The sequence below is a fragment of the Dasypus novemcinctus genome, chromosome 21, assembly GCF_030445035.2.
Source record: "Dasypus novemcinctus isolate mDasNov1 chromosome 21, mDasNov1.1.hap2, whole genome shotgun sequence".
Taxonomy (NCBI): Eukaryota; Metazoa; Chordata; class Mammalia; order Cingulata; family Dasypodidae; genus Dasypus; species Dasypus novemcinctus.
Genome location: NC_080693.1, coordinates 34,262,645 through 34,287,870, shown reverse-complemented (window position 1 = coordinate 34,287,870; position 25,226 = coordinate 34,262,645). Strand labels below are relative to the sequence as shown.

At 36.5% G+C, this 25,226-nt stretch overlaps 1 protein-coding gene across 2 annotated transcripts in view; it reads right to left on the bottom strand.

Annotated features, from left to right (window-relative positions):
- SSH2 (slingshot protein phosphatase 2) overlaps window positions 1–25,226 on the bottom strand; it is a 312,427-nt gene that overhangs the window by 234,131 nt on the left and 53,070 nt on the right. Inside the window, exon 2 of one of the 2 annotated variants that reach the window (XM_004454370.3) lies at window positions 8,173–8,253. The exons of the other annotated variant lie outside the window; for it this stretch is intronic. Within the exon in view, the coding sequence (XP_004454427.2) occupies window positions 8,173–8,253 (81 nt within the window). The remainder of the gene's footprint in view (window positions 1–8,172; window positions 8,254–25,226) is intronic. 2 annotated transcript variants of the gene reach the window in all.

Here is a 25,226-nt window from a genome sequence, read left to right as displayed (position 1 = left end):
TTAAAAAGACAGAAAACTACAAGTGTTGGAGAAGATGTAAAGTGATAGGAATGCTTATTCACTGTTGGTAGGAATGTAAAATGGTATAGCCACTGTGGAGGACTATTTGACATTTCCTAAAGAGGTTGAATATAGATTTGCCATGTGACCTGGCAATACCACTACTGGATATATATCCAGAAGAACTGAGAGCAATGACACAGACATCTGTACACCGATATTCATAGTGATGTTATTAATGATTGCCAAGATGGAAACAACCCAGGTGTCCATCAATTGATGAGTGGATAAACAAACTGTGGTGTATACACATGATGGCATATTATGCAGCTATAAGAAGAAATGATGTTGTGATGCGTATGACAACATGAATGAACCTGGAAGACATTACGTTGAGTGAAGTAAGCCAGACACAAAAGGACAAATACTGTATGAGTGCACTATTATGAACTAAATATATTGTATTATTTCATGAAGTAAATAACTTGAATATGGGTCCCCAGAAAATAAAATGAGGTTAGAGAATGGAATGTGAGGGTTAACTTGTGCAGAATTGGTAAAAACATTGTGTTATTCTATGGAAATGAATAGAAATGGTGAAAGCACAACATGTATGCAACTAGCAGTACTATTATTTGGGTATGACAGTAGTTTAAAGGGAAATCTAAGGTCATGTATATTACTAAAGGAAAGTTAAAAAATGTAACATGGGTCTGTAGAGCATAGTAAAACCTTATGTGAAATATGAATATGGGTAATATTGCATGTAAGACTTTTCCTTTGAAAGTGAACAAATATATGTTAATACTATAAGATGTTAGTATCAGATAAAAAAAAAAACCTATTGTGCTAAATGAAAGAAACTAGACACAGAGTACTACATAATGTATGATTCCAGGTGGACTTGGCCCAATGGATAGGGCATCCGTCTACCACATGGGAGGTCCACGGTTCAAACCCCAGGCCTCCTTGACCCGTGTGGAGCAGGCCCATGCGCAATGTTGATGCGTGCAAGAAGTGCCCTGCCATACAGGGGTGTCCCCCGCATAGGGGAGCCCCACGCACATGGAGTATACCTGGTAAGGAGAGCTGCCCAGCGCAAAAGAAAGTGCGGCCTGCCCAAGAATGGCGCCACACACACGGAGAGCTGACACAGCAAGATGATGCAACAAAAAGAAACACAGATTCCTGGTGCCGCTGATAGAAGGGGTCACAGAAGAACACACAGCAAATGGACACAGAGAGCAGACAACTGGGGGAGGGGGGGAAGGGAGAAAAGTAAATAAAAAATAAATCTTTAAAAAAAAAAGAAAGAAAGCTAGAGAATAATCTAGAGACTGAATAACATAGTGAACCCTGAAGTGGATAAGAATTGTGGTTAATAGTACAAATAAAAGAATGTCCTATGAACTAGAACAAATGTATATCACTATTACAAGGTGGTAAGAATGTAGAAAAGCATGGGGAAAATAACATTAATGTAACCTATCAACTACTGTTTTGTAAGTTCACAACTTTTCTAATAAAAATATATTTAAGGGAGTGGATATGGCTCAAGAGGTTAAGAGCTTGCCTCCCACATGGGAGGGCCCAGGTCTTCCTGAAGAAACAAAAACAAACAACAAGAAAAACAACTGAAAAAACCAACTCAGGGAAGCCAATGTGGCTCAGTGGTTGAGTGTTGGCTTCCCACATATAAGGTCCTGGGTTCAATCCCCTGCCTCTGGTACCTCAAAAAAATATAAAAAAATAAAAAATACATATACGTACATATATATATATAAACAAAAAAAAAGGCCCTTTTCTGACCAAGTGCCCCAACCTCTACTATACAGTGGATATTATATAGAAATATTTCATGTAATCCTGAACTCAAGTGGGACAGCTATCTGCTGTTGGCCTTAAAACTCATAATAAAACTCAAATCTCCTTAGCTACAAATTTTCCTCTTTTTCCCTTTTTATATTTGTGGATATTGACTAAAATAAAATGTTTTTTCTGCAAATGAGTTTGAAAAAAAAAAAAAGAAAATATACACAGCCCTGAGAGCTGAAAGGAAGAGTAAATACAAATCACCAGCAATGACCAATGCACTTACTCTCAACCTACACACCATCACCACCCTCCTGCCAAGCAATTCTGTTACCATTTTATCTGGAGATTTACTACAAGCACCTTGCTTGTACTCACACTCTCCAGAGACTTACAAAAGTGGATTTCCTTTTAGAGCTAGCAAATCATTCATTGTTTTGATCATCCCATACACAATATTCCAAGATACTTAAAAATATACAAACAGGGAAGCGGTCGTGGCTCAACTGCTGGAGCATCCGTTTACCATATGGAGGGTCCAGGGTTTGATCCCCAGGGCTTCCTGACCCCTGTGGTGAGCTGGCCCACATGCAGTGCTGCCACATGCAAGGAATGCTGTGACACGGGGGCGTCCCTGCATAGGGGTGCCCCATGTGCAAGGACTGCACCCCGTAAGAAGAGCCACCCCACGTGAAAAAAGTGCAGCCCGCCCAGGAGTGGCACCACACACACACACACACACACACACACACACGGGACAGCTGATACAGCAAGATGACGCAAAAACAAAAAAAGAGACACAGTTTCCCAGTGGTGCCAGATAACGCAAGTGGATGCAGAAGAACACACAGCTAATGGACAGAGAGCAGACAATGGGGGGGATGGGGAGAGAAATAAATAATATGAATCTTAAAAAAACAAACATACAACCAACCAACCAAACAGCATGCTGCTGAAGAATCCTGAAGATAAAAGTTCCTTCTACCTTCCATCCACAAAGACAGAATACTTTCCAAGGCAGGCCTTGAATTAGGGTTTACTGTTATGCTTATAACTTTGTAACATTCTTAACTCCTTCATCTTGAAATTATTAGTCATGTTGAATATTCTCTTTACCCAAAGCTTTTCTCCTACCCTACAAATTGACTACATGTGAAAAAACCCATAGGAGTTGAAATCTAAAAGGAAACTCTTATATTTTGAGACTCTGCCCTGCCCTGCCCTAGAAGACAATAGGCTAGAAAAGTAAAAAAATATTCTAAACTAAATAATTCTTACATTTTAAATTTCCTTTCTTTTTTTCTGCCTTCTCCACATTTGAATTTAGAGGTGGCTTTTTTTTTCTTTCATTAATAATACAAAATGCTAATACCTTTTCCTTTTTTTGGGCTATTCAAACATAAAAACTTTTTTGCTTGCAGAGGGAAAATGCATTCCCTATGAAGATATAATAAAACCAAGCAAAGGAATGAAACAGGCCATAAAAATAGTATGATCACCTGTATTGGTTCTTCATCCTATTTGGCTGTATGGGAGTGGGAGATGGAAGAGGAGGGAAAGAAGAGAAGCAAAGAAATAATTTTTCTTCTTAGGAAACAAACTAATACAGCAAGAATTTTCCTGACAACCAACCTGGGGAAGAACCCCACAATTGTTTCTAGCTGAGCCCCCATAGCACAATAACTGGAATTCTCACTCCTCTAGATTCATTCTCCTTTTGGGCAGGATGGCAGGAGGTATGGGGTAAGTGAGGAATGAGAAGGAGCCTCAAACCCTCAGGAGTCTCAGTGACTGCACAGCCACTAGCACCTCAACCTGCTTTAGTCACTACCTACATCCCTTCCTATCTGAAGCACAGGTGAAACTCTGCAGCTAGGGCCAGTGTCTTCTTCCAGTCACTTCTACCATTGCCATTACCCGGTGATTTCTTCCAGTCCTGTCACCCTGCTCTGGGGCATGGAGTCCCTCTCCCCATTATAGAGGCCTTGAACAACCTTTAATACAGCAGGGAGAGTCAGTAGCTATTCTTTTATTTGGTTCCCTGGAGGCTAAGTAGAACCAGAGGAGGGTCAGGGGCCTCTCCATACTCTTCCTCTCTCCTTCCCAAAAGCCCAGGAGATCTAAGACAGCCAGCACACTTCCAGAGAGAACCATCCTTTCTTTGTTTCCAGCCAAAAATCTTTCTACTTGCCCACTGATTTCTTTTCCTTTCTAATATACCCTATGTGATGATTTTATCCTCTCCATTTCATGGCTTTCCACGAAAATCCATAAAATCAATTTGTTAAAGGTTAGATTATAAATTCTCTGAGGGTAGATTCTATATTTTATGTCTAACTCCCACAGCCTGGGCCCAGTACTTTGCATATAAGTGTCAAGCAATGTTTGATGAATGCATGCATGCATGCATAAATGAATGAATGAATACAGCTAACCAAGTTCATACTTCTATTATCCCATGATAGCAGAGGAAGTTCTTCAGTGATTCACTTTATCTTTTCCTTTTTTTATACCAGCTAACTTCTATATTTCAAATAGTTATAAGATCCCATACCACTTCCTTTACAGAAAATTAAATATGGGTGATTTCAGTTTACTCCCCAAATAATTTATTTTTTTATTTTTAAGGCTATGCCTTCAGATTAGGAAGGAGCTCTTGAATCCCCTTTGATGTGGAAGGTGGGGGTAGGGAGGTGAGGAAAGGGAAAAAGTGTAGTGTATGCTAGGAGCTAGCAAAACGTGGAAGATATCATACCTTTAAAGGGCCAGCAATGTACATATAAACATTCTTGCCTCTTGAGGAGAAAAATAACAAACCTGATTTCAAAGAATAAAAATTCTGGCAACAAAATAAAGCACTATATTTTGAAGTAAATTTTCTGTAACTTAAAACTTCTTTAAAAATAAAGTAAAATAAATAAAATTTAAAAATAAAGCAATATAAAGTAATTTGCAAATACATATATATGACCAGCTATTTCTAAGGGAGAAAACCAGCTAGTTATCTTTCCCCCACAATTGTCTAACTTCATAAAAATATTCCTCATGTTTCCTATACTGTGGTCTCTTTAAAAAGCAGCAGCAAAAAAAAAAAATGCACAGCCAAAACAATGAGCTCCTCCAAGTCCAGACACTGAACAAAATAAATCTGGTAGGATGCTATATAAGGAGTCTGACACATCAAAAAAACACCTACTATTAATGAGCTCACTGATGACTGTGAGCTGAGATCTGATGTCAGTACTGCCCTTCTTTGGGCAAAGAAGATAACCTTTCCACCCTTAGTTTGTCATATGCAAAAAGTTGATAAGAGTGTTCATGTGGATTCATCTGTTAATATTTATAAGCACTAGGGAAATGAGCAGTATTCCAGTTATTAGTTATTAGTGAGTCACAATAGCTGAATTCATCCCAGACTCTTCATCAAAACTAAATGATGTGCAACCAGGAAAATCAATATAATTGGTGAATGAGATCGTAAATGGTAAGTCACCTTCATTGTGCTATGATGAGCAGGCAATGCTATGGTGATAAACATGGGATGCACAGTTCACTTCAAGGAGTAGATTTTCCACTCGTGAAACTTCAATAACATTTGAGTGCCAACTATGTAGAATGAATGTACTGAAATAGATAGAACCCAGTTTTTATGACCAAGATCTGTAGAACCTAGTTTTAACCAGAGCTAATAAAGACAGCTATCCTGTTAGAAGAGATCAAGTTCAGTAAAACTATGGAAAAATTCAAATCAGTCAACACCAATTAAGTTTTAAAATGTTATAATTTATATAAAGTATGCTATATTAACTGTATTTATTAGAATTTGTGAAGTATGACTCATTAAATAGCAATATACAAATCTCCAAATGGGAAAAGGCTTTGCCATGTTCCCAAAGTTCAGTTGAAATCCCATAAAATAAAAAATTCCAAGAGCAGTTGAGTTTGCTATGGGTGTGACAATCCAAAACTATGCTTAAGTAAAATCTTTCTTTACAGGACTATTCCAAACCTGAATAAACCTCATGGCAAAGATCAGTACAAATAAGGCCATTGCCAACTAAGACTTCAGCTTAGAGTCAATGGGAAGCAAATAGACTGAAAAAAAAAAAAAAAGTAAAACCAGCATTGGGTTGAAAGGAGAAGCCAGAAAGGTCAGAAACCAGGGCCTCTTACAAAGAGCTGGTTGTCTCTATTTCTGATTTTCATTAACAAACTGTGGCTGGATCTGTATTCTTGTAGCCTGACCCCCTCAGATCTTGGTTTTATCAGTCCAGGAGGAGAGAGATACCTAATTACGAGTTGCAGATAGAGCTCATTCACTTTCCCCATTCACAGCTCTCTTGGTTCCTTTACCTCCAAAATGTTTCCAGTTCTCTACTAAGGTAGAATCATGTGTATGAACTTCTAGGTCATATAATACTCGGGGGAAATTCACTTATATCTCAAGATACAGTAAGAAACTACAGACTAATATTACTGCCCATTGCAATATATGAAAGTCAATTTAAGTCAATTTAACTTCAGCCTGATTTTTTGGGTAATATTCAATAAGCCAACGGTTTATGGGATAAATAAAATTTTAAATATCTTACAGAATATAGTTAGTTTGATAGTCTACATTTGAGAGTATCAGACTGATGCCCCATCCCAGTGCTTATAACTCTGGCTTAACATTATCAAGTCAGGAAATGTTAGGACTAAATATATTAGGTGATAAAAGTCCAAGAGTAGCAGCAATACCAAGCAGTTGCCACAAGGAAAAGAACTCTAATGACCTTAGAAAAATGTATGCATAAGAGGGAGGGGAACCCACAAAGATAATCATATTCCTATTGAGGGAAACTCACTCAAGGTTCTAGGTTATAACATTTTTCTACTTTGACAGATATGCTTTGATTGAAGACTATTATGCATACAAATATAACTATTTTTATATACGCTCATTTCAACCACCTATCTCCTTTCCCAGATTACAAAAATCAAATCCTCTAGAGGCACCTGAATATTTATTATACAGTCTTCATGATCCATAGATAAATGGTTCAAGTAAATAAATAAATGATTACAGAGCATAAAGACACTTGCTTCACTATTTCTATACTTCAATCTCGATGACCATTTAGTAAGAAAGAAAAGAAACAAAGTACAGGCTCACAATATTTTATCCCAAACCCTCAGAAAACCATATATATTTTAGAATTCAAGTATTTTTCTATCTGAAAAAGGTAATACAGTGCATATTCTACAGATCACATAAAACCCTGAGTATAATCAGAGGCAATATCCCTTTATAAAACACATATTTCAGTAGAAAAGTATATTCTCCTTCGTGGGATAAACAAAAGCTATAAATAGTTTTTGATACTTTAGGTAGGTTTTGTGAAAAAGCAATGGAAAAACTCTTAGTTTTCAGAGCTCTCTGGATTTTGGAATTGTAGTTAAGGGACTGTGGATGTCTGTTTTAAGTAGGTTGACACTATAAGGCAATGGAGCTCTCACTGACATCACCAGGCTTTGTGGCATATCAGTGCTACATCTACCATTTATACACGTTTATTTAACATTAAAAAAAATTATTTTTTGAACTTTCTTCCCCAATTTTATTAAACTTCCCTAATCTTGGAATAAAGTGACTTTCCTTTAGTGACCAGCAATCTCCCTTCTGACCTCCATGTAGTTGTACCACTTTCTTATACACTATATAATATAAGTAGATACTGGGCATTCACCTAACTGTCAAAAATGGCTGGCTTCTTCAGATATACAAGACATTTCAAGCAGAGTTTCTACATGTGAAGAATCTCACTAGAGAAGGTTCTGAAGCTAAAGATTTAGAATTAGTAGTGAAATAAAACACAGGCAGAAGGAATTTGCTCTTCCCTAAACCAGTTAAGTTCAACCACTCAAGCAAATACTTTTTACAATGCTCTCTAACAAGTCTTAAAAAACTTATTGGTGCCATGGCCTTATTGTAGTAAGTCCAGCTTCTGTAGGATCAGAGGAGTCTTTTAAAAGTTCTCATCTCAATTTTTATGTTCATGAAATTTTTACATGAAAAAGTGACAGAGAATTCAGTCTATGAACCACTCAGTCTCTGATTTCTCCAGTACTCATCATATGCATTTTAACCATGAACCAAGAAGCTCACATTATATTCTTCATTTAATAGAACGAATTACTATCCTACTGTTATGGAAATTCAGATCAACTTGTGGTTCTGGTATTGGACATCTGGTTGGCTGAGCGGGGCCAAATAGATGCAACATAAGGCATTATTCCAGTTGTATTCAAGAGCCCCATTTACTCAACAAACTTTTACTTGAATCACAAAAGACTGTATAAAAGCATATACCCACGTACATTGGAATGACTAAAGATTTCTGATTCTTCGCATTCACAGCAAAGTAACGCTGCTGATTCACCGTCTTCCAAATGAGAACTCTGTAATACAAACAAGATCATTTCAGAGATCCAGATGAATGGGCCCAAAAGCATGAGGGGAAAAGCCAGGAGAAATCACTGAATCAATGTTAGTTTATAGGTGAGAAGCTGCAATTCTGATTAGTGATGGCTATTTTGGGGAGATAAAATCAACAAGGTGACTGGTTAGGTGATTTGGTAAATCGATTGAGGAATGTTTGATCAGCCGAAGCATTTTTTCATGGTTTCCAGTTTGGGCAATGGGGCTGTCCTTCTTCAGTCACAGTTTGTATCCTGAATTCTTCCCAGAATGAAGATAGGTTTGTATTCATCTATTCTCACATCCAAAGGCATACATTTGATGTCACTCACTGTTTAGAGACCAGCTTTTGAATATAACATAGATCTAACTGGGTGATCAAACGTACTAACCTGGCCTCATTAGCGCTCTGCTAACAGGTATTTTAATAAGAGCCAAAAGACATGCCCTACTCAAGTCCCCCTGACAGCTGCCAAAAAAACAATTTAAATGCTTTTCTTCCATTCTCCAGTCTCTTTTTAAAAATCTGTCTAGAAAGCAGATAAGGAAAATAAGACAAAGGAGTGAAATAATTAGCTGGTAACACAAGAATATTTTTCCCTTACGACTAACAACACAAAAAAGAGAACAAAAAAAGCACCAACTCTGACCCATAAGTTCCATTCAAATGCTTGCTGTTTGGATAACAGCCATTGGAAACTGAGTTATCCTTAGAGCACTGATGTATATATACTGATACCATCAAAGCCTCTCATTAGTGGTGGCAGAAAATACTCTTGGTTATCCTAGTTGACTCCTATACTTTGTTTTTAAGTGCTGAGGTTGGCTGTGTTTCAACTTGCAAAGTACCTGCTGACATTAAGACCTTTAGAGTACAAATAAACTTTAATGAAAGAAAATAAAGCTCAGAATTACTATTTCAGGTAACTACTCATGGTTTACTTCCTTTTTTTGTTGTTTTTTTTTTGTTTTTTGTTTTCACCTTTTTCCTACCCTATCCTTTGCCTACTTTAGATTTTCCTTCTTATAACCAAATTTCATCCTCCATTATCTCTCCTTCTTCCTCATTTAGAAAACAAACTTTAAAATAACTTTTTAAATCATGCAAATGCAAAATCTCTTTATTCCTCATTCCCTTATATTTTAGAGAGGGAAAAAAAATAAAAGCATTTAAGCTTCATCAACTTCTCAGTAAATCTGCCTCCAACCCCACCTATCCTTTACTCTGAAGTGGAGAAAAAGGGAGAGATCAAGGCTTTTTTTTTAAAGGAGGTATGGGAATTGAACCCAGGACCTCAAACAAGGAAGGAGGCACTCAACCACTTGAGCTACAACCGTTCCTAGAGGCCTTTTTTTTTCATATGTAAAATCCATTGACTAATGGTACCTATTATTGAAATTATAGTAGGAACAATACAACACTTTGTAAGTAACAAACATTTATGGTAAGAAGTACATAGAGATAACCATTATAAATTTAAGGTGCTCCTTTCATTTACTTGGGTGAAGTACCCAAACCATTTATTTAATGGATAGGGACAATAAGGGAAGCAAAATTATGAAACTTACTACTTTCAAACAAATGTGCTTAATAAGTACTAAGGATAATGATGATGGGGAAAAGGAAATGATGAGAAGCAATGGTAAAAAACAGATCCTGGTATGATTTTTTAATTACACTGTTCTACTACGATCATTCACACAATGACCTGATGCTTTACTGCATTCATACAAACGATGACTCTAAATGTGACTGGGAAAGTTTAAGTCGTAGAGCTCTTGTATCATCTTTAAGGCTTTCTGTAATTAATCAAGTTTGTATTCATGCTCATTAAGTTTCATAAGGCTGTAAGTTTTACCAATTCTTTTTTTTTATAACATTTTCACAATGACAAAAATTATAGAGATGGAAAGCAGATGGTCACCAGTGGCTAGAGATGGTGGCAGGAAGGTAGGTGGATGTGAATATAAAGAGGTAGCAAGAGGGAAAGCTTAGTGATCATGGAAAAGTTCTGTACTTTGATGGCATGACTCACCAATTCTTTTTTGATAACATTAAATTATTTTTGATAAAGACAAAGGAAAAAATAAAAAAAATAAAGAAATAATGTACAAAAAATTATTTTTGATAATATTTGGTAGCACTAGAAGATAATGTTAAATTTTAAAAATTAATCATTTTTATTCAAATTAAAAAATTTTTCATTTAACCAAATGATACATGTATGTCAAGAGGTACTTAAGTGAATAGGAGTCTCAGGTCTCCTACCCCACCCCTCTCCATAGATAATTTCTTTCAAATCTTAGGTGTTTCTTCTGGCGTTTCTTCTTATTTCTAGAAAGGTTTTGATGCTGTTATCTGGATACATCGTCTATTGACTTTTTTTCATGTTGATATTTACTTCTTTTGCATTCTCCCTTCTCTCTCTCCTCCCATTTTCCCAATATAATTATATCATGGTTAATTAAATCAACACCCAGTATTTGTATAATGAAAATATTTCTTACTTGTTAGGTCATGTTGCAATTTATGATTATGCTTCATTTCTTGCAAAACTTTGTTTAACCTTAGACAAGTAATTTTTTCTATTTTATTTCTTTAGTTTTCCTTGAACTTAGAGCTAAATCTTCCCATACCCTCATATAGTCTCTTAACATGATTTTCAATGTGGAAAGACTGTACATAGGAGGTAAATTTTTTTGTAATTTTGAGTCCCTGAAAAAGCCTTTATTCTAACCTATACTTCATAGTTTGAATAAATATAGAATTCTAGGTTGAAAACTATTTTCTATAAGAATTTTACAGGCTTTGTCCCATTGTCTTCTACCTTTAATATGCTGTTGAGAAGTTCGTTGCCACTTGTATTCCTGATTCTTTATTATGTCACCTGTTTTAGTCCCTGTAGATGTATATAGAACCTGCTCTTTATCTCTGATATACTGAAATTTCAAAGTAATATCCCTTATGTGGGTCTATAGTCATTGTATAAGCTATCTGTAGGTACTTCAAATTGGAACCTCAAGTCATTCAGTTCTGGGAAATTTTTATGTTTTTAGTTCTTTGATCATTTCCTTCCCTGTTTTATTTCCTTTGGAAGAGTAATAGATCAGATTTTACACCTCCTGCATTGACATTTTTCCCCCTTTATTAGAGAAGGGTTTACAGAACACTTATGCATAAAATACAGGATTCCCATATACCACCTACCACTAACACCTTGCATTGGTCTGGAACACTTGTTATACCTGGTGATAGCACAATTTTAAAAATAATTGTACTATTAATTAAAGTTCATGGTTTAACTTAGGGTTTACTGTTTGAATAGTATAGCTCCACGGATCTTTTTCCTAAAATTTTAATTCTGCTAACATATATATAATCTAACATTTCCCCTTTTAATCATACTCAGACATACATTTCACTGCTGTTAATTGTGTTCACAATGTTGTGCTACCATTACCACCATCCATTACCAAAACAATTCCCTTATTTCAAATCAGAAAACTGTACATTTTAAGTTAACTTCTGTATTAGTCAGTCAAAAAGGGTGCTAATTGTAAAGTACCAGAAATCTGTTGGCTTTTATAAACGGTATTTATTTGGGGGTAAAAGCTTACAGTTAAAAGGTCCTACAGAGTCCAACTCAAGGTTACTTCCTCACCCGAAGTCTATTGCCATGTGTTGAAGCAAGATGGCAGGCGACATCTGTGCGGGTTCAGCCTTCTTCTTCCTCTTAAGGATCTGCAGGTCCAGCTTCTTTCCCTCTCAGCTGCAGGCTGACAAAGGGCTCGTCTCTTTTCCCTGAGGCTCTTTCTAGGGTAAGCTGCTCTGGTCTCTTAGCAAGGCCAGCAGTAAACTGTCAGGCAAATGGCTCATCTCTCTCCAGGGCTCCAGAATCAAAACTAAGTTCTTTCCTCAGCCTATCTTTTTCAGTGTTTTCCTATGTATCTACTTCTGTGTTCTTGATTGAACGTCTGTTTATATAGCCCACCGTTTATATAGCCCACCAAGGACACCGGAACTCCATGCTGAGTCACCTTAATGACAATGTTTTGTAGTTTTCTTTGTATACATTTTTACATCCTTAGATTTAGTCTTAGATATTTGATAGTTTTAGTTACTATTGAGAATGTAATTTTTTCTTGATTTCTTTTTCGAATTGTTCATTGCTTGTGTATATAAACACTATTGATTTTGGGGTGTTGATCTTGTATGTCACCATTTTGAATTCACTTACTAGCTCTAGGAGCTTTGTTGTGGATTTTTCAGGATTTTCTATATATTTGATCATGTCATCTGCAAATAGGAAAAGTTTTACTTTTTCTTTTCCAATTTGGATTCCTTTTATTTCTTTTTCTTGTATAACTGCTCTGGCAAGAACTTCCAGTATAATGTTGAGTAATAGTGGTGATAGTGGACATACTTGTCTTATTCCTGATCTTAGAGGAAAAACTATCAGTCTTTCACCATTAAGTATGATGTTAGCTGTGGGCTTTTCATATATTGCCTTTATCATGTTGAGGAAGAGAAAGATTCCTTCATTACTAGTTTTCTGAGTGTTTTTATCAAGAAAGGGTGCTGTATTTTGTCAAATGCCTTTTCTGCATCGATTGAAATGATCATGTGGTTTTTTTCCTTCATTCTGCTAAAGTGATGTATTACATTAATTCATTTTCTTATGCTAAGTCAACCTTTCATACCAGGGATAAATCCTACTTGATTGTGGTATATAATTCTTCTAATATGCTGTTGGATTTAGATTGCTAGTACTTTTGCATCCATATTCATGAGATATTGGTCTGTAGTTTTCCTGTGTTATCTACATCCAGCTTTGGTAGGAAGGTGATGCTGGCCTCATGGAATGAATTATGGAGTATTCTCTCCTCTAAAATTTTTTGAAAGAATTTGAGCAGAATTGGAGCTAAGTCTACTTGGAATGTTTGGCAGAATTCCCTAGTGAAACCATGTGGTCCTGGTCTTTTCCTTGTTGGGAAGGTTTTGATTATTGACTCAATGTCTTTACTAGAATTGGTTTGTTAAGATCTTCTATTTCTCCTTGAGTCAACATAGGCAGTCTGGCTAAAGGTTTGTCAGTTTTATTGATCTTTTCAAAGAAACAACTTTTGGTTTTCTTGCTTCTCTCCATTGTTTTGCTTGTTCGTTTTGGTTTTTTCTTCATTCATCTCTGCTCTAATCTTTGTTATTTCCTTCCTTCTTCATGCTCTGGGTTTAGTTTGCTCTTCTTTTTCTAGTTCTTCCAGTTTTGAGGTTAGGTCTCTGATTTTAAGTCTTTCTTCTTTTTCAATGTAAGCATGCTATAAATATCCCTCTCAGCACTGCCTTCACTGCATCCCATAAGTTTTGGTGTGCTGTATTTTCATTTTCATTTGCTTCAAGATATTTCCTAATTTCACTTCTGATTTCCTCCTTAACCCACTGGTTGTTTAAGAGTGTGTTGTTTAATTTCCACATATTTGTGAATTTCTCTTTCTCCCACTGTTATTGATTTCTAGCTTTATTCTGCTGTGGTCAGAGAATATTATTGCATGATTTCAATATTTTTTAATTTATTGAGACTTGTTTTGTGACCCAACATAGTCTATCCTGGAGAATGATCCATGTGCACTCAAGAAGAACGTGTATTCTGTTTTTGTTGTGTGCTGTGTTCTATATACGTCTGTTAGATCTAGTTGGCTTAATGTATCATTCAGGTCCTGTAAATCCTTACTCACCTTCTTTTTAGATGTTCTATCCATTATTGAGAACGGTGTGATAAAGTCTCCTACTATTAATGTAGAAACGTCAATTTCTCTTTTCAAATCTGTCAGTATTTGCTTCAGATACTTTGGGGCTTTGCTGTTAGGTGCATACATATTTTAAATTATTACAACTTCCCATTGAATTGTCCCCTTCAGCAATACATAATAACCATCTTTATCCCTTGTAATTGCTTTTTACTTAAAGGCTATTTTATCTGATATTAGTTTAGCCATCCCAAGCGCTCTTTTGGTTACTTCTTGCATGGTTTATTTTTTTCTGTCCTTTCATCCTCAACTGACTTATGTCTTTGACTTTAAGGTGAGTCTCTTGCAGACAGCACATAGTTGGGGCATGCTTTCTTTATCCCTTCTGCCAATCTCTGGTCCTTTGACTGAAGAGTTTAATCCATTTACATTTAAAGTCATTACTGATAACACAAGACTTTCTTTTGTCATTTTGCTATTAGCCTTTGTAAGTTTTATACTTTTTTTTTTCCTTAGGTACTGGGAGATGTGGACAGAACCCAGGACCTCAAATGTGGGAAGCTGGCACCACATTGGCTTCCCTGAATTGGTTTTTAAATTTGTTTTGCTAGTTGTTTGTTTTTTCAGGAAGCACTGGGCACCAAATCCAGACCTTCTGTGTGGGAGGCAGGTGCTCAACCACTTGAACCACATCCACTCCCATCTTTTTGCACCTCACTTTCACTAAAGCCTACTTTTATATTTATTTGCTTTCTGTGTTATACCATTATACTGAGCATCTTCTCATTTCTATCTAGATATATTTTTCATCTGTCTTTCTTGTGGTTCTGACAGGGTTAAAATTTAACATATATATAGCAATTATAGTTGGTTTTATACCAGCTTAATATCAATAGCATGCACATTTACTTTTCCTATACCCCCTACCCCCACACCATTTTTTTGCACCTGTAACCACATATATCTTTTATATTATGTCCACAAATCTAGATTTATCATTACATTTTATACATTTGTATTTTAAGCACCTGTAGGAAGTAAGAAGTGGAGTTACATACCAGAGAATACAATACAATAATACTGATATTTAACTACCCAAATAGTTACCTTTACTATAGGTCTTTATTTCTTTATGCTGCTTTGAGGCACAGTCTAGTGTCCTTCCATTTCAGTCTGATGAATTTCCTTTAGTATTGCTTGTAGGGCAGGTCTAATGGTAATGTACTTCTTCAGAGCTTTTGTTCAACTGAGAATGTCTTAATCTCTCTCTTCCTTTTTTTAAATTTTAAAGTCTCACTGCATTTTAACATTTTTTATTACTCCATTTTTATTACACATACATATATTTTAAATTTTTATTCCCCTTACCCCCAAACGCTTCCTCATCTGTCTGTTCATCCTCTTTAGGAAGCACCAGAAACTGAATCCAGGACCTCCCATGGGGGAGATGAGCGTCCAACTGCTTGAGCCACTTTCACTCCCTGCTGGTTGCAGCATCTGCTGGTTGTGGCATCTGCTCATCTTCTTTAGGAGGCACCAGGAATCAAACCTGGTACTTCCCATGTGGGAGGCAAGTGTTCAATTGCTTTAGCCACTTCTGCTCCTCTCTCCCTCATTTTTGAAAGATATCTAACCAGATAAAACATACTTGGCTGGCAGTTGTTTTCCTTCAGTACTTAAAAGTATTTCAACCCACTACCTTTATGACTCCATGGTTTCTGATGAGCAATGGCACTCAGTCTTATTGGGATTCCCTTGTATGTAACATGTTGCTTTTGTCCTGCAGCTTTCAGAAGTCTCTCCTTATCTTTTGATAGTTGAATCCATATATGATAGGGTGTATTTTCCTTCATGTTTATACTGTTTGGAGTTCTCTGAGCTTCTTGGATTTTGCATATTCACATCTTTTGCTAAGTTTGGGAAATTCTCAGTTATTATTTCTTTGACTATTCCTTCTGCCCCTTTCTTTGTTCTCCTTTGGGACTCCTATGACACATATATTGGTGCACTTAATCATGTTGCATAGCTGTCTTAGGCTATTTTTACTTTTAATATTTTTCTTTCTCCTCCTCGGCCTGACTCATTTCCAGTGTCTCGTCTTCATGTTCACTGATTCTTTCTACTGCCAGCTCCAATCTGCTCTAGAAACCCCCCTGGGTATTTTCATTTCAGTTAGGATTCTCATATTGTTCATTCACTGTTTTTCTGATACCCTGTAGTTCTTTCTCTGTACTTTCCTTCATCTCCTTAAGCATTCTTATGACCATTTTTTAAAGGCTTTGTTTAGTATGTTCACATTCTCATCTTCTTTGTTGCTGTTATCCTCTTCCTCATTTCCTGTTTCTTGTTGGTCTTGTACTCTTTTGTTACACACTGTACATTTTAATCTTTTAAAATGTTTACTCTGAGATTTACTCCCTGGGATGTCTGTTTCCTTGATTTTGTTACCAGCTGGTGAGAAGGCAGAGATTTTCTTGAACTTCAGCTTTCCTATCCAGGAAGGTTGTCCAAGGCGAATGCGCTGTGCAGGGTTTTCCCTATCTTACTGGGCCTGTCTTGTCTTGGGCTTTTGCTTGTTAGTTGTTTTGGAGTTCCCTTATTTATCGGAGGTTGACTGCCCCCTCTATTTCCCAGGGGACAAGTCTCACTCTCCTGGGTATCTGAAGCTGGCAGGCCTTTGTCCCAGACAGTCCGTCTCTATAGTTTTCTTATACTCCTTTTGTTGTCTCACCCTGCTTTTGCCTGAAGGTCTTTCCCAGTCAAAACAGGGCCAGGGACCCATGAAGGGGAGCAAACTTGCTCCAAAGTGTCCTATGGTATGTTTCAGGAAGGGTGCCAAAATTTCTCCCAAAGCTGAGCTTTCCTGGCCTACCCAGCAAGTGCATCCCTTCAGCTAACTTTCTCCTGCACCCCTGGAGAAGTACTACATCTTTAAATCTCCACCATCTCTGCCTGTGTCTGTTCAAGGAGGGTTGAAACAATGGCTGCTACCACCTTTGTCCAGGACAGATTGAAATAACAGCTGCCCTCAGCAATCCAAATTTGCTAATCAAAAGCCATGATCAGTGGTCTGCCAACTGTGCATAACCATATTCTTGGGGAAGAGGATTTTTCTGTCCCTTTCTGTCAGCAGCAACTAGCCAGAAACTGGACTGCAAGGCATCCTGCCGCATGAGTGGGGGAGGGGTGTCAGTAGCCACCATGTACATGGCGATTTAGCAATTTACAATTCTTGACTGTAATTTATCAGTCTCTTCCCGCTCTTCCCTGGATGTGTAGAGTGTTCTTCTGGACTATAGAATTTCAAAATAGTTGTTTCAGACTGTTCTGCCTGCTTAATAGTTGTTTTGGTGGAAAGGCTGAGTCCTGGAACTCCCTATTCCACCATCTTCCCCATTAATGCATTGATCTTTTAATTTTCTTATTTTCTTTCTATTTTTTTTACCTCTTTATCTTCTATCCTACTTTTGGGTAAGTAAGTTTCCTTGATTTTATCTTCCTATTGAGGTTATTTATTTTATTATGATCTTAATTATTGAGACCATTCTTATTCTGAGGGCTCCTTTTTAAAAAATAGCTTATACATGTTTAATGGATGCAATATTCTTTCTTATATGTCTAAAGATCTTAAACAGTTTTTTAAAGTTTTCTTCTGAGTTCCTTTCTTTCTGTTTGCTAGTTTTAGTGTTTGTCTTTCATTGTAGATACTTTCCTCAAATGTCTGTTCATACTTAAAACTGAGATACTAATAAGCTGACTGAAAGAACCATTTATGTGAAAAAGATATGTCAAATGGTGGTCTTTACAATAGGGTAATCAGGAGAAACTGGCTTTTTTGTTTGTCCTTTCTCTGGATACTTAAATCAAATTATCTCTAGAGAGGAATTCTCCAGTCTCTTGCATGAGAGTATAAACCTGGCTCTTGGCATTTTGGAGGCAGAGTTGGGGAAGGGAGCTGTGGGTCTCATTGTTTCAATGTGTAGACTTTTGCTCAATCCTCATTTTCAATCCACCACCTTACCCCCTTTCTCCTATCCCCCAGGGACTCTAAGTCTTGGTCTTTCTGGTTTATTTTTTCTGGAAAATAAACTTTCACCTTGGGTGAAATTACAGGGAAGGTTCTGAGGGGATAACTCTTCCATATATAGACTTTAAGCCACTTTCCTGCTTTTTAGCCCCTCGTCTTTCCCCTGCCTTCTGAGGTATCTAGTGATTCCAATTTTTTTTTAGTTTTTTCCTGGGTTCTGCAGAGTGAAGTCTTGCTTATGATTATAAAGGACTTATTCCAAGAATGCAGGATTAATCAATATTTAGTAATGTAAACATAACAACGTATTATAAATCAAATGACAAAAAATATGACTATCTAAATAGATGCTACAATAGGACAAAGAAGAAATCACAAGGGAAATTATGAAATATCTTGAGGTGAATGAAAATGAAACAACATACTAAAACTTATGGGATGTAGCAAAGGCAGAGCTGAAAGGGAAATTTATAGTTCTTAATGTTTACTATGAAAAGGAAGATCTCAAATCAGTAACATATCCTCACACATGAAGGAAATAGAAAAAAGGAGAGCAAGCCAAACTCAAAGTGAGCAGAAGAAAGGAAATAATAAAGATTAGAAAAGATTAATGAAATAGAGGATATAAAAATAGAGAATAACTAAAAGCTAGTTCTTTGAAACAATCAATAAAATTGAAAAACCTTTAGCTAGACTGAAAAAGAAAAAGAGAGATGCAACTAACAAAAATCAGAAATGAAACAGGAATATTACTACCAGCGTTACAGATAGAAAAAGGATTATAAGAGGATATAATGAACAATGGTATACTAACAAATTAAATTATCTAGATTAAAGGGAAAGAATTGCTAGAAACAGTCAAACTACCTAAACTAACTCAAGAAGACATAGAAGATTTCAACAGACCAATAACAATAAAGAGACTGAATCAGTAATCAAAAACTTCTCAACAAAGAAAAACCGAAGACCAGGTGGTTTCACTGGTGAGTTTTACCAAACATTCAAAGAAGAATTAACACTAATTCTCCTCAAACTCTTCCAGAAATCTGAAGAGGAAGAAATACTTCCTAAATCATTCTAGAGGCCACCATCATCCTAATACCAAAACCAGACAGAGATATCACAAGAAAATTACAGACCAATATCCTTAGGAATACAGGTGCAAAAATTCTCAACAAAATACCAGCAAAACAAATCCAACAGCATACCAAAAGGATTATATACCACAATCACATTCACATGGGATTTATCCCAAGTATGCAAGATGGTCTAAAATAAAAATTAATCTGGGAGTGAGTGTGGGTCAAGTGGTTGAGCTCCTACCTCCCACATGGGAGGTCCTGGGTTTGGTTCCTGGTGCCTCTTGAAAAAACAAAAACAAACAACAAGCAAAAAACAAACAAAAAACCAACTCAAGGAAACCGGTGTGGCTCAGTGGCTGAGCACCGACTTCCTACATACAAGGTCCCAGGTACCTCAAAAAAAAAAATTATCTATATAATACACCACATTAATAGAGCAAAGGGAAAAAATAACACATGGTCAACTCAATTGATACATAAAAGACATCTGACAAAATCCAGCACACATCTTGATAAAAAACACTCAGCAAACTTGGAGTAGAAGGACACTTCCTCAACATAGCAAAAGGTACATGAACATTCCACAGCTAACACCATACTTAACAGTGAAATACTGAAAGCTTTCCCACTAAGAACAGAAACAAGAAAATGATACCCACTTTCACCAATGCTATTATTCAATACTGTACTGAATGTTCTAGCCAGAGCAATTAGGCAAAAAAAGAAAGAAAAGGCATCCAAATTGGAAAGGAAGATGTATTCAGAGATGACATGATTTTATATATATTATCCCAAATAATCCACAAAAAAGCTCCAAAAGCTAATAAATGAATTCAACAAAATGGCAGGGTACATGGTCAACACATAAAAATCAGTGGTATTTTGATATAATAGCAATGAACAATCCAAGAAGGAAATCAAGAAAACAGTTAAATTTACAATAGTTTTATAAGAATAAAATATTGAAAAATAATTTAACCAAGAGGGAAAAGACTTGTACATGAAAAACTACAAAAATTGCTGAAAAAAAAAATTAAGGATTGAAATAATTAGAAAACATCCCATAGATTGAAAGATTAAATATTATTGCAATATCAACACTATCCAAAGTGATTTACAGTTTTATTGCAATTCCAATCAAAATTCCAAAAGCCTTCTTTACAGAAATTGAAAAGCTAATCATCAAATTCATATGGAGGGAAGCAGATTTGGCTCAATGGATAGAGGATCTGCCTACCACATGAGAGGTCCAGGGTTCAAACCCAGGGCCTCCCAACTCACGTGATGAGCTGGCCCACATGCAGTGCTGATGCACCCAAGGAGTGCCATGCCACAAGGGGTGTCCCCTGCATAGTGGAGCCCCATGTGCAAGGCGTGCTCCCCGTAAGGAGAATCGCCCAGCGTGAAAAAAGTGGAACGTGCCATGAGTGGTGCCGCACACACAGAGAGCTGACGCAGCAAGATGACACAACAAAAAGACACAGATTCCCGGTGCCTATAAGCAGACACAGAAGAACACACAGCAAATGGACACAGAGAGCAGACACCTGGGGCAAGGGCAGGGGAGGGGAGAGAAATAAATAAAAAATAAAATAAAATCTTAAAAAAAAAATTCATATGGAAAGGTAAAGGACCCTAAATAACCAAAACAATCTTAAAAAAAAAACAAAGTTGGAGGATTAACACTTAACTGATTTTAAAATTTATAACAAAGCTACAGTAATCAAAACAGCATGATCAAAGGAATTGAATTTAGAGTTCAGAAATATATTCTCAAATCCATGGCAAATTGATTCTCGACAAGGCAGTCAGGTCCACTTAGTGGCGAAAGAAGAAATCTTTTTAACAAATTGTACTGGAAAAACTAGATATCCAAAGAATGAAAAGGGACCTCACACCATATATAAAAATTCGCTCAAAGTGTATCAATGACCTAAACATAAGTGCTAAAACTATACTACTCAAAGTAAAACACAGGAAAATATCTTCAGGAAATGGATTGGGCAATGGATTCTTTAACTTTACACTGAAAGTGCAACAACAAAAGAAAAAAAAAACGCAGATAAACTGGATTTAATAAAAAATAAGTAGATGCTAAAATATATTTGATAAAATTCAATCATTTCTGATTTTTTAAAAATTGTAATAAACTAGGAATAAAAAGATTCTTCCTTAACTCACTCCCTAGGTATGTTTATATATATATATATATATATATATATAAAATGTCTCTTAAACTGGTAGGTCCTTACCTCAACCTGGTCTTGCCTGAATTTCAAATTGTAGAAATTCCAATATCTTTTCTAGCATATAAGTGGGTCATCTTTCTCAGTTTCTAGACTGGATATCGTTTTTTATTTTGTTGTTGTTTTGTTTTGTTTTTTAATATTCATTTTGCCACATTATAGGAATTGTGTAGAGGAAAAAGTCACTCTCATATTTAAGTCATTATCTTTCATTGAAAGTCCCAAGCCCAAATCTTACCTAACTAAATTTAGTTCATATCCTATTCCTGTCACTTGCTAGCCATGTGATCTTGAATGTGTACCTTAATCTCTCTGCTCAAATTCCTCATCCATAAAACGGGCACAACAATATCATTTATCTAATAAGGTTGTTGGGAAAATTGTATGAGATAATATAAGAAAGCACTTCATATAGCACCTAGGTTATAGGAAGTGCCAATGTTTGTTGCTGCTCCTGCTGCTGCTACTTCTTCAAACAGGTAGCAATGTTCACTACTGCTACAGTTTCTTTCTAGATGTAAAAGACTTACATTTGTGTTAAAATTCTTTTTCAAAGAAACATTGCCTTCTTGGGAAAGTTTCCTTATATCAAAATATATGTGCTTCATTTCTAAATAGAGAAAAAATTGTATTTCCTACTGAATCCTGAAGTATTGACCTCACAATGAGTCATTTATTATCATTTATTGTACCTCTACTATGTACTAAGCACTTTTCTCAATGCTGAATTACCTATATTACACTTCCAAATAAGAAGGGGAAAATTGAATGCCAGTTGTTGTTGTTGTTTTTTTAAATTTTTTATGGAGATGCAAACCCCACACAGAGCTATTGCTTTGTGGAATTATGTCCCTTTGGATAAGTATTACAGGAAGGAAAACAAGGGCTAACTAAGATTGCTGGTAAGGAAAACACATCCATACCATGTAACAAGAAGTTTCTATCCAGAACAGCTTCTAAGCAACAATTACAGCAATAAAATGTTTCAATCTCTGTATGGAATGTACAGTGCAAGAACTCATATACTAACAAAGGTGTTTTGAAGAGTTAAAATCTAACTTGTGTGGTTACCTAACAATTTGCAAACAGAAGTTTTAAGTAATCCCATTAGAGTCAAACCCTGTTGTGGTTAAGCTGCTTTTATTCTACCTCTATTATAGGACATACGGTTTTTTCTTGTTTGTTTGTTTTTTAATTTATTCCCCCTCCCCACCTTGCAGCTTGCTTGTTGTCTGCTCTGTGTCCACTTGCTGCATGCTCTTCTGTGTTATTACTTGTCTCCCTTTTTGTTGCATCACCTTGCTGACAGCTCTGCATGGAGCTTGCAGGCTGGGCAGCACTCCACAGCACTTGTGAGCTGGGTGGCTCTCTGCGGCATGCAGGCGAGCCTGCCTTCACAAGGAGGCCCTGGGACATGAACCAGGGCCTCCCATATGGTACATGGGAGCCCAACTGATTGAGCCACAGCCTCTTCCCAGGACATACGATTTTAAGAAACAGAAAACATTGGGTATTATATTTCTTTTCTCTTTTCCTTTTTTTTTTGTTCTAACTGAATACATTGCAGCTGTTCTTAAAGAATCTAGGGGTTTTTAAAAATATACTATTAACAAGAAAGTACATCTGTACCCTAAAGTCTGACTACTTCGGAATTAAAATCATTTATTCCTTTAAAGACCAAGAAAATTTGTCCTGACACTTAGGTATAACTAGATTGACAAAGGGATTTCACAGCCTAAGGTTGACCCAACTGAGAAAATTCTCTATGCAGTCCCTAACCCCAAGTTACACATTTTTAAAAAATTATTTCAGTAAGTAATGTATGTATATGGCAAACAAGATTCAGAAGATATGAAAGAGTAGCTGTCTTTAGCCCATTCCCCAGTTCCCTACCATATCATATGCCATAGTAATCACCATGTCAATGCCTAACATATCTTTTCAAAACTATTCCACGTACATAAAAGCATTGTGTGTGTACATATCCTTTCTTCTAAAATATACTAATGGAAACACAGTGCATTTTCCCATCCTTGACTTTTCCACTTAATATCTTATTTCACTATTTTTGATCACTGCATAATAGTCCATTTTATAGATATATCCATATATTTTGTTAATTTCTGATTTAGGTTACTTGTAATTGTATTCATTTTATAATTTTCTGTAATAAATTATCACAAACTTGGTGACTTAAACAATACAGATTTATCATCTTACAGTTCTATAGGTCTGAAGTCTGGCCTGGGTCTCACTGGGCTAAAATCAAGGTGTCAAAATGGTTGCATTCCTTTCTGGAGGTTCTGGGGAGAATCTGTGTCCCTGACTTTTCCAACATCTGGAGGTCACTCACATTCCTTAGCTTGTGACTCCCTTCCTCCATCTTCAAAGCCAACAAAGGTGGGTTGAGTCCTTCTCACATAACATCAATCCAACCTCCTCTGCTGCTTTCCTCTTTCACTTTTAAGGGCACTTGTGATTCTACTGGGTCCACCTGGATATTCCAGGATAATCTCCCTATTTTAAGGTCAGCTGATTAGCAACCTTAATTCCATGTGCAATCTTAATTCCCCTTTGCCCTGTAACACAACAAATTCATAGGTTCTGGGGAATAGGATTAAGACTTTCAGGGGCTATTATTCAGCCTACCATTGTAATCTTTTCCTCTGCAGGTTTTATTGTGGAAAATAATCACTTAGTAGAGCCCCATACTCACACTAGTAGAGTTGGAAACATAAAATTAAGTGACTAACCATCACAACAGCTATACACTTTGTACATAAAGAAGATCCTAAAAATTTAGCTACAGCAGCAGCAAAATGCTTGAATTGCTTTTTCTGGAGATTTAATCCAGCCACAGTATTTCATGTAGCCCCTTTGTGGTGAATGGTACAGATCAGCAGGATAATTGTCTAATATTAAGGATACAGTCTGTGTTTAGTGAAAGGCCGTCAATCTGGAAGTTTAAATCAGTATGAAACTGGTGGTTCCCTCTTCTATGTACACATGATTCCTTGCACATATACTTTTTAATCCTATCTCACTCTACCATAATTAATTATATACATATTATTATTCCCCCTCTTGACTGTGAGCTTCACAACTTTTATCTTCAGGGCCTGGCACACAGTAAGTATTGAATGAATGAATAAATGACTTAGTATTAGTTGTTTCAAATTTTCCTTATTATTGATAATACAAATTGAGTTACAATCTGTGTGGATAAGTATGATTAAGAGACCAACAGTCTTCTCCACCCTAAGCACATGACGTTTGTTCTTTAATTAGTCATAGTAACAACAGCTCCTATTAGAAGAGCCAATTGTTACACAAGACACTGCCTCACTTGGCTCCAAGTCAACATGGAGGCTTTGAGCCAAAAGAGCATCTTCATGTCTCAGAGCTGCTTAGCAGTTTAGCCTGTCAGCTGCTGAGGCAGTCCAGGTATTCATGCCACAGTACTTTAGTTAACACTTCAATGAATTCCATGTCCCACTCCCTAGCTCTGGCTTGCAATTAGCCCATTCCATCTACAAAAGTATTGCAGCTCTCCACTGTTTGTTAACACATCTATATCAAGGTAATCATAGGCTTGTTTCTCTTTCATTGCTTACTGCTCCCTTCAGGAAAGACTACAATCTCTCTCTATAAATCCTACCTATTCTTCCAAAGCACTCAAATTGCAGAATTTCTGGAAGATTCAAAACAATAACTTCAGCCTCATTGGACTTCCTCTCCTCTGAGTCTTTATGAGCTAGACAGAGGTTGGCAAACAAAACCTGCAGGTCAAATACAGCCCAGCCTATTTCTGTATGGCCAGAGAGTTAAGAATGGTTTTTATATTTTTAAAGAGT